This window comes from Rhagoletis zephyria, unplaced genomic scaffold (genome assembly GCF_001687245.7).
Source record: "Rhagoletis zephyria isolate East Lansing unplaced genomic scaffold, Rhagoletis_zephyria_1.1 Rzeph_scaffold_03040, whole genome shotgun sequence".
NCBI lineage: Eukaryota > Metazoa > Arthropoda > Insecta > Diptera > Tephritidae > Rhagoletis > Rhagoletis zephyria.
In genome coordinates, this window is record NW_016160124.1 from 13,190 (window position 1) to 23,293 (window position 10,104).

The 10,104-nt window shown below is 36.0% G+C and overlaps 2 protein-coding genes across 4 annotated transcripts; one reads left to right on the top strand and one right to left on the bottom strand.

The window, feature by feature from the left end:
• Positions 1-2,518: 2,518 nt before the first annotated feature.
• Positions 2,519-3,644, top strand: Srx (sulfiredoxin). 3 transcript variants are annotated; one of them, XM_017623101.1, is made up of 3 exons: positions 2,519-2,897; positions 3,018-3,175; positions 3,314-3,644. In XM_017623101.1, the coding sequence occupies exons 1-3, from the start codon at positions 2,816-2,818 to the stop codon at positions 3,524-3,526; spliced, it is 453 nt and encodes a 150-aa protein (XP_017478590.1). In that variant the 5' UTR covers positions 2,519-2,815; the 3' UTR covers positions 3,527-3,644. The 3 variants fall into 3 exon arrangements, with proteins under 3 accessions (XP_017478590.1, XP_017478592.1, XP_017478591.1); XM_017623103.1 differs by having other exon boundaries at positions 2,601-2,845; XM_017623102.1 differs by having other exon boundaries at positions 2,606-2,928.
• A 2,460-nt stretch (positions 3,645-6,104) lies between these two features.
• On the bottom strand, positions 6,105-8,298 carry Arp8 (Actin-related protein 8). Its single transcript, XM_017623096.1, has 3 exons — positions 7,782-8,298; positions 6,945-7,567; positions 6,105-6,872 (listed from the first exon to the last, which is right to left on the bottom strand). Exons 1-3 carry the CDS (start codon positions 8,179-8,181, stop codon positions 6,171-6,173), a joined length of 1,725 nt encoding a protein of 574 aa, XP_017478585.1. The 5' UTR covers positions 8,182-8,298; the 3' UTR covers positions 6,105-6,170.
• Positions 8,299-10,104: the final 1,806 nt, after the last annotated feature.

The window sequence follows — 10,104 nt, forward strand, 5'->3', positions numbered from 1 at the left end:
TTCGCTTTGACAGATAAGATGAATTGTATGAAAATGCACAAAGCATGCCACATAAATCGTTGAAGCGGCAGCGCGAAGCGAAAAGATGGTCAACTCCCATCTTTTTGCGCGCTTTGACAATCAGCCGGTTTAATATTTATTTTGTTTCGTCCAAATTCGGGTTTTCATGCAGAAACATAAAACTTAATTACATTGCTGATAATTTTAAATCAAAATAATTAAAATCCACAGCAACTTTGATGAGTAAAAAAGCGGTACAACATTGTTTTCTTGGCGTTCATTGTGGCATACCTTTTGCGTCTGGCGCTTTGCTGGCAAAGTTATAAATGTCACGCAAAGCTACAAAGTTTTATCTGGCATCAGCTTGACAGTTTTTAAAATGAGCTGTTACTGCTAATATTGGATGTCAAACACTATACGGCGTTGTCAGTGATTGCTCTTTTTGACATTACCTTTTGTTTGTTTACATTTTTGTTGTTGGCTTTTAGGCTTCAGTGACATCAACAGATGTTGGCTGCGTTTCATTAATGTCAAATTCAACAAGCGAAGTTTGCTGCGAAGAAGGCAGTGGCAGTGAATTTAGAATTTGGGCTAAACTGGGCAGTACTGCTAGCTTCTACCGCTGTATTGTGAGTCGCTTCAGCTGATTTCGAAAAACTGCCGCAGCCACTGCAACTGTGTTATTGTATTTTGGACTTAAAAGCTTAAACAGACGGCAGCGTTGATCCAGATAAACTCGCACTTAATCCGGATCAACTGCCGTCAGTTTATGCTCTTATGCATTTTAAATTAGTTTTCATTCTATAATTCTTCGATTACGGATTGCAACCGAACTTCAGTTGGGTGGCCAGTGGCTGAAATGGTATTACAGATGGCAACTGGCAACTGAAAGCTGACAACTGAGTTGCTATATTGGCAACTGCATTTTTTTGGTTGCCGCAGAAATTTTGATTGAGATAATTTATTTCTTTTTTCAACTGGTTCTTCAGCTTTTTTACACTCAGGTCTTAGTTGCTGGTTTTTCAAAATTTTGCCATCAACTTTATAGAGCTTAACTATAGTTGCTATTGTTGGGCCTGAGCACATTAGCCTGCTCAGTCGGACTGAGCAGTCCACGACTCAAACGCACACTGGACTGGGCAGTCGGCCGAAAACAGGTTTCCGTTTTGTATACATGAACTACGCATGATTGTGTTAGTGCATGTGGCACATGAAAACAAAACGAAATAGAAAGCATGTTGTCTATGTGTGCGTGTCAATCCACCGTCAATCCGCGATTTTCGCGGACTGAAATGAGCGAGGTAAACTCGAACTCTCTTCCCCCTCTTATCCACACAAAACCGGTTTAAGGCGGACTGAGCAGTCCAGTGTGCAGAGGCCCCATAATATACATTTTCATTTCAGTAGTTTTAACCATCCGCAACGGTTGCATTGCCATCTATGATCGATCCTTTAATTATCTATCTTTTGATGTGTCGTTTAGTAATAACGAAGAAATTGGTCAAAATATAAAGCTCACGCTCGCATTGAACTGGATAGCAGGCTTTACCGACGACCTAGAGACTTGAAATTTCACAGTTGACTCAGAACCCGATGAAAATGCAATACAAAAGATGAGTTAACCCGATAGGTGCCGCAGCAATCGATATATTTTAAAACCCCGTATTTATAGTCCGATTTGGTTCAAATTTATAACGTATATTAAAAACATGAAATGGAATTACTCCATTAAAAATTTTCCGATAGGCGGCGCACGAGTCGCTATATTTGGTAAACCAGTATTTATGCATGATTGCATCATGGGATTTATGGTCCGATTACATTCATATTAAAAAGCTTGCTTTAAAAATATTTGTTTTTACTTTTAACATATTATTATGTACTTGGATGTGAAATAGCAAATTTTCTAAATTTTTTGTGATTAATGGCTCTATTCTGTATCAGTGACAAATCCTTGTCAATGTTTTTTACGGAAACATATATGAAAAAGTTTAAATTTGGCATAAAAAAAAATGTTTGTCAGCGATACAGAATTGGGCTATAAATCCGGCAAAAGTTGCCATCTTACAAATCGTTAGTACAGTGTGGAAACGGCGTATCCATGCACAATGGGCGTAACTCACATGGTCGCTGTAATACAAAAAGCCGTAACTAAAAATTCAAAAATTACTATTTGATTGATTGGTACATTTTGTCAAATTATAAGTTGTTGTTTGTTAAATTATAAGCAGCCACATCATTTTATGCGATAAAACATTTTAGTTGTGGCTTTTTTGCATCTCTGTGAATGAAGAATTGAAGCGGTAATAGCCCTTTTAGTTTTCTTTTACTATAATATGTAACATCACGTAGGTGTAATGAACTTATCAGTAAAAGACCGCATTTATTGTTTATCGATCCTTCCTTTTCATATTACAAATAAAAAATGTGTACATATATGGCCTTATTCATAAAAAAAGTAGCTTTAAAATAAGTTTATAAGCTGAAAAATTTATGAAAACGTCATTTTATAAAGCTCTTTAAATCTACTTTATTTTTTTTAGGAATAAGGCCAATAGGCTTTGAAGGCATCGATTCTAAGTTATTTTTTTTTTTTTGCGCGCACACAAATAAGCTTGACCCAACTGTTGTGTTTGTTTAACAAAATTCCTTTTTTGTTTTCCAAACATGCAAAGCAGTTTGCCCGCAATAAGCAATTACTTAGTGTAATACCGTAACAAATAATATAAATATGTACACCATACATACATACGAAATACCATACGCCAAATAGTAGTAAATAATTTGTGGTCGAGTTCAAGTACAATCGCGCACAATGTCACTTATTAGCCGGATAGCTTCATGTGTGAGTAGAAGCAAGCACTCACTTGACTTACTTATAACAACAAATAAACAAGGTGCAAAATATTTACAATATACTTTCTGAAAGTAAGCTATTAATTGATTTATTGCTTCCCAATCAGGGGCCCACTATATTACACCTAGCTATACTTTCGTATTTTGGTTTTTGTTTTCAGGAAGATTCAGACAGAAAATGACATGCAAACTAAACACTAACAGCGTACACTCAGCTGCCATAACGGAAGTGCATCAGGTGCCAATGAGTGTCATACATAGACCGATTCCTCCAGTATTGGATGAAGGAAAGGTTCAATCACTTATGAATACCATAAAGGTTAGTATAAGGCTTATCGTTATACAGCTGTTGAATATGTATATCAATGGTGTAAATAGTGATGACGTAAATTGACCGACTTCTTTGTAAAATATCTACATACGTACATTTTTAACGAGTTTTATTTGTTAATAACAGAATGAGTCAAGCGAAGACGATGTACCCCCAATAGATGTACTATGGATTAAGGGTTCTGAAGGTGGTGATTATTTTTATAGCTTTGGTGGCTGCCATCGGTACGAGGCATATAAGCGGCTGAAGCGTGATACTATTAAGGCTAAATTAGTGCACTCTACGCTGAAAGATTTATATCATTATATGGGTTCAAGTACTCCCAAAGATCTTAAATAAATAATCGAGAATAGTTATTTGTAAAAGGCTTAGTAAAACGTATGTATTTACATACATATGTATATATGTATGTAGGTTGGATTGTATACAAATATTTAATAAACCAAAAAAATCCTTATCTGTCGAGTTAATTCTATCACATACGCCAAACATTTTATGGCCAAAGTGATAAGATTAATAATATGATGAACAAAAGAAAAGCTTAAGAACTATTAAACATATATACAGTATCGGTCATATCTATAGCACGCCATTTCAAAGTGATATTGTGTGCCATTTATGTTTATTTACTTATTTTTAAGAATTTTCGATTCAAATACAGTTCATTCTCANAAGAATTTTCAATTAAAATACAGTTCATTCTCAGACAAACCCCATATAAATAAACCCAACTGTAACAATTTGTAGAAAACTACAAAAAAGTGCAACAAACACTAAACATATGTATANAATTTGTAGAAAACTACAAAAAAGTGCAACAAATTTTCACCTAAATTTCAGACTTTTTTCTCGGAAGTGTTACAATTTGTTTGAGTACACGGTTTTTTAGCCCCTTCAATTTTAGTCTGATAATGTGCAAGTTTCAAGTGGCTAAAAGTTACCGTTGATTTTTTAGAATTTTTTTCGCCAAAGGTGTTGCGGATTTCTTCCATATACAAATAAATTGAGTTTGTTCATCATATGGAAGCCAATGCGACAAAAAAAAAATCTAAAAATTAAACGGTAACTTTTAGCCACTTGAAACTTGCTCAGACTAAAATTGAAGGGCTAAAAACTGTGTACTCAAAAAAAATCTAACACTTCTGAGATAAAAGTATGAAGTTTATGTGAAAATTTGTTGCGGTTTTTTGTAACTTTCTACAAATTATTAAGCNCATTTATGTTTATTTAAGAATTTTCAATTAAAATATAGTTTATTCTCAGACAAACCCGGTACAAACCCAAGCTTAATAATTTGTAGAAAGTTACAAAGATACTGTAGCTATTCAAATTTTCATATTTTTGTATTTTTATACCCGAGCGCACTTGTGCACAAGGGTATTATAACTTCTTTCAGCCGTAGGACGGGATGGTATTGAAAATGGGCAAATATATGGACAACAACCACGCCTACCTCCCATATAACGGTAATTTTCAGAAATACGAAAACTGCCATATTTTAGTAACTACTGAAGCCTATTCANATTAAGCTTGGGTTTGTACCGGGTTTGTCTGAGAATAAACTATATTTTAATTGAAAATTCTTAAATAAACATAAGTGANCACTTGTGCACAAGGGTATTATAACTTCTTTCAGCCGTAGGACGGGATGGTATTGAAAATGGGCAAATATATGGACAACAACCACGCCTACCTCCCATATAACGGTAATTTTCAGAAATACGAAAACTGCCATATTTTAGTAACTACTGAAGCCTATTCAATAAAAATTGATATTTACAATAATTTTTAGGCGAAAAATAAGAATATTAGAAAATTTTGGAAAATGGGCGTAGCCACGCCCACTTATGGTTACATGTGTATATCTTGGTAACCGCTGCACCAATTTCTTCCAAACTTGGTACAGTTGTTAGCCTTGGTTGGCATACCAAATGGCTGAAAATTTTTAAAATCGGACAATAAACGCCACATTAGAGAAATACGAAATCTTCGATATATCAGTATACTGATATATAAATATTAAAGCTAATTTATTCAAAATTGATGCTTGCAAAAATTCTATACCAAGAAAACTTGTATGATAAAATTTTGGAAAATAGGCGTTTACATATATGTATCTCGATAACCGTCCTACCAATTTGTACCAAACTTGTAATGGTTACTTTTCTTGCCACGTAAAAGCAAAACGTTTAAAATAATTGATATTAGGGCGTGTGTGAATCGGTAGCAAAGTTCTATGGGGAAAGCTGTTGAATAATATTTTTACTATGGTGAGACAGTTTTGCCAATCTGCTGTGTGAAATGAAATCTTTTTTGACAGCAGTAAATTTTTCATAACCGCAGATTTATGCGCAATAAACTATTACAAATTGAGTGAAATTAATATTTTAAGAAAACATCTACCATCATTGATTGCAGTTCATCAACTTAACCTTTTATTTTACGAAAAATTACACACAGCAGCAATCTTTGCAATTGTCAAAATTTTCTATGCATTTGTCAAAAATTTCACTAGCCCTATGGGCTACTGAAATTTTATTCACCTCAAACTTGTCAAAAATTTACTTGCCGCGAACTTTGTTACCGATTCACACACGCTCTCGGACTAAAATTACGGCCCCTTTTCATATAACGGTAAATTTCAGAAATGCTTGAAACTTCAATATTTCGAAATTTACGGACGCTAATTTACTCAAAATTGATACATCCCGGCTTACCATGTATCAGTCGCTTTCGGAAAAGTGAAACATATATTTAATACTTGTNACTCAAAATTGATACATCCCGGCTTACCATGTATCAGTCGCTTTCGGAAAGGTGAAACATATATTTAATACTTGTGCCGGGTATTTTATTCGGCTCCGCCCGAACTTAGACTTCCTTATTTGTTATCTTTAAAAATAAATGTAAGTATGCATGTGTTCCGAACTATTTTATTATTAAAATTCAATATCATCGCAAAATATTCAGCTGTGCCCCCAATTCACCAAATAAACGGAGCTTTTTCACGCAATACGCGCAAGCCATACTTTTCCCATTCTCCACCAAATATCCATAACTCTGGTGCGCTTTCCAAGCATGACATTATTGCTGCACCTTTCCAAGCTATCATACCTGCATCCATTTCCTTGCTAAAAGCATTCACTTCAAATGATGAAGATGCTGTCGATATGGCCGCTAATTGCAGCATAACACGTTGTTCTAGCCATTTAGCAAATCCAGCAAATTTAGTGCTGCCACCAACAAGTAGTATACAGCTGTACATTTTACGCTTAATCTCTTCTGTTGAACAACGTTCAATGCTGCGTACTATAGCATGATCTAGAGGCAAAATTTGACCATTAAACATATATAAAAGCTCATCCTTATCACCAGTTTTCACATTAACATCACGTTCCACAACATCGTCTACAACCAAATCGTCCTCAGCAACTTCACCCGTCGATGGTAGTGCTCCTTCCAACAATTGGTCACGCCCACCATTTCGACGTCCTGTTTCGCGTATATACTCGGCATCAAAGCAGTCTTCTGGATCTGGTTGTTGACTACTTCGTAGTTGAACGTTTGCCTGCTTCGTTTTGGTTGTTATATTTAATAATTCTGTATGAAAAAGGGATAGAGGCGCAACCACACATTCGTCGCCTATTTGCAAAGTATAACGCATTTTTTTATTTGCTTTCTTTACCTACAATTCATACAAAGACAACCAATAAATTATATACATGCATATATGATGTACATTTGCTAATAATTGTACCTCAAAGTTTCTCTCCTGGGCTCCACACACATCCAAGGTAAGATGGCAGAAACGTTCCTTTAAATCCATTAATAGCGCGGCATCTGAATAGTCTGTTTCTACATTACAATCTTTGTAAGGAAAACCACATTTACGAAGCAGATTTAAAAAAACTTGCGTAACATCACCTCCCCCATAAGAAAGACGCACTCGTGTTTCTGGATGACTAATACCATCCTCCACACAAGATATCGAGCACTTTTGATCTCCAATATCAACAACACACGCATAGCTGAGCCCCGCGCCAAAAGTGGCTGCCACATGATCTTGTAATAAAAAACACGAGCGAAAACGTAAACGTTGTAATAGCAATGTGGTTAATTCACGTAGATGACTACGGTTGTAGACGTCTGGTATAACCAATACAGCACTGTAGTGTGGCAAAGTACCAGCGCTAATATTCAAATGCTTTCGTAAAGCATATAACCAAATTGTTTCCATATGAGATATCACCGCTGCGGTAGAGCCACCCACATATTTATGTAGATTAAATTCCCCTCGCCGCAGTGGAAAATGAATATTGTATTCCACGGACTCCTCTTCTCGTAAAGACAAAATGTCTTTATCGAAAAGTAATTCATCTTNTGTAGTGTGGCAAAGTACCAGCGCTAATATTCAAATGCTTTCGTAAAGCATATAACCAAATTGTTTCCATATGAGATATCACCGCTGCGGTAGAGCCACCCACATATTTATGTAGATTAAATTCCCCTCGCCGCAGTGGAAAATGAATATTGTATTCCATGGACTCCTCTTCTCGTAAAGACAAAATGTCTTTATCGAAAAGTAATTCATCTCTTTTGCGAGTGTCCCTCATTTCATGCTTTATGGCTTCAGAGTCCTCGTCATCTGAGAGCGGCAGATCCTCCGGAACACTTCGCCTGTTAAAAGTTGCTATTTGTTGTGGTGGTGTAGCAACGCGCAAACGTTTAGCACTTCGTTCATGTGGCTCACGAAGTGGTGCATATGATTGTATAGAATGGGAGACTTGCAGTCTCTGTTCCTCGAACTCAGCAATTGTTTCAGCTGAGCTCTGTACGTTCGGCAGAAGCGCATCCTTATGATTTTGCGAGTTTTTATTTCCACGCCGCAGATGTGCCACTGCATGCAAAATCGTAATGGGATTAAGATCGGAAGCTCTTCCAATCCTTAAATACAAAGATCCTGGGTGTATTATAATTATACGTTGGGCTTGCATTTACTCGCTTTAAAACATCAAAATACTATCCGAAAGCTCGGTTTTTATTAACAAGGCATAATGCTAAAAAAACTCTATGAAATAATAGTAAACAACACCTGGATAATGTTGGAACGATACGAGTACCGAGTACAGAATTTCGATACTTTTCATGAGTACTGAGTAGTATCGAGAACTCGATACTTTTTTACAAGTACTGNTCCAATCCTTAAATACAAAGATCCTGGGTGTATTATAATTATACGTTGGGCTTGCATTTACTCGCTTTAAAACATCAAAATACTATCCGAAAGCTCGGTTTTTATTAACAAGGCATAATGCTAAAAAAACTCTATGAAATAATAGTAAACAACACCTGGATAATGTTGGAACGATACGAGTACCGAGTACAGAATTTCGATACTTTTCATGAGTACTGAGTAGTATCGAGAACTCGATACTTTTTTACATGTACTGAGNATACTATCCGAAAGCTCGGTTTTTATTAACAAGGCATAATGCTAAAAAAAAACTCTATGAAATAATAGTAAACAACACCTGAATAGTGTTGGAACGATACGAGTACCGAGTACAGGACTTCGATACTTTTCATGAGTACTGAGTAGTATCGAGAACTCGATACTTTTTTACATGTACTGAGTAACCGCCCTATTCCCACAACACTGACAAAATTCATCATATGACTATTGTCACAATTACTGCGCCTAAAAAACAATAAGGGTACTCATTTAAAAGCGCAAAACTCTCGCAACTGGGCAAACTTTGGAATTTTAAACCCTCGCAAATGAAATGTCAAAATTTGTATGGAAAGCCATTTCCGACATTAGCGACAAGTTTCGGATCGATATCGCACTTGTTGACTTACAAATATTTGATATCAAACGTCGACAAAACCGATACCGATTCGAAAATTGTCGTTAACTGGTTACAGAATCTGTCCCAGGCCTACAAAAATGATATCGTCCGATTCAGCTGGAACAAAAATGCTTCAAACAAGTAAGGGTTTCTCTGTATTATGGCATCGAACCGACATATATACATCTTTCATTTGAATCAGTAAAAAAGCTCTATTGGCTCTTACATTCGGGTTTTGTTAGGCGTTTTTTCCATATTTTTTGCCTATGTGCGCTTTTATTCGAAGCCTAAATGTTTCGGTACCGAGTATCGAGAGTATTGGATACTTAAAAGTATTGACTCAGCACATCACTACTGCTGTCATCTCGACTTTGACGTTAGCAAAACAGCTGATTCTGTCAAATTTAATGAGAGCCTATTAGCGGTGTTGCCATCGGCGCCACCATCTCTATTCTCTCCACCGTGATGCAATAATAGTTGCGTTCGCGTAGCTGTTAATTGTTCATGTTTAACCAAGACTTTCAGGTTTTGCGTTCGCGTACGCAAAAAACTTGCAAAGGAGGGAAAATTGAGAGAGCAAAGTGACATTTCATTTTGAGGGGAAGCTGCTGGTTTTTGCTGGAAAAATGTTTGCCAATAGCAATTTTCCAACAGGAAAACAGCTGATCAAAAACAGCGGGTTTGAATTAACGCAAATCACAAAATTATATTTGATGGTTTGGAAGTTAAAAATTACAAAATGCGACTAATTAAACTTGTAAGAAATAAGTAGTTATTTGTTTAATCAATAAACTGAGTCAGTATAACACTTTGTGATGACTTTTCGTATGTTTTAATTTTACACTTTTGAATGTAAACAAAAATTATATCAGCTGTTCGTCTAACTTGCAAGCGAGATTTTCCAGCACGTGAAGACGGCCAGTAAGGGAGCGGTGCGATAGAGATAACTGTCAGTTTATCGAACCTTGTGCGTTCGTTTAAAATCTCCAGTAAAAACCAACCAACTGCCAAATTCCGGCAAAATGTCATCTGTTCTCTCACAAGAGAAAAATATCCCAAATAGTACGC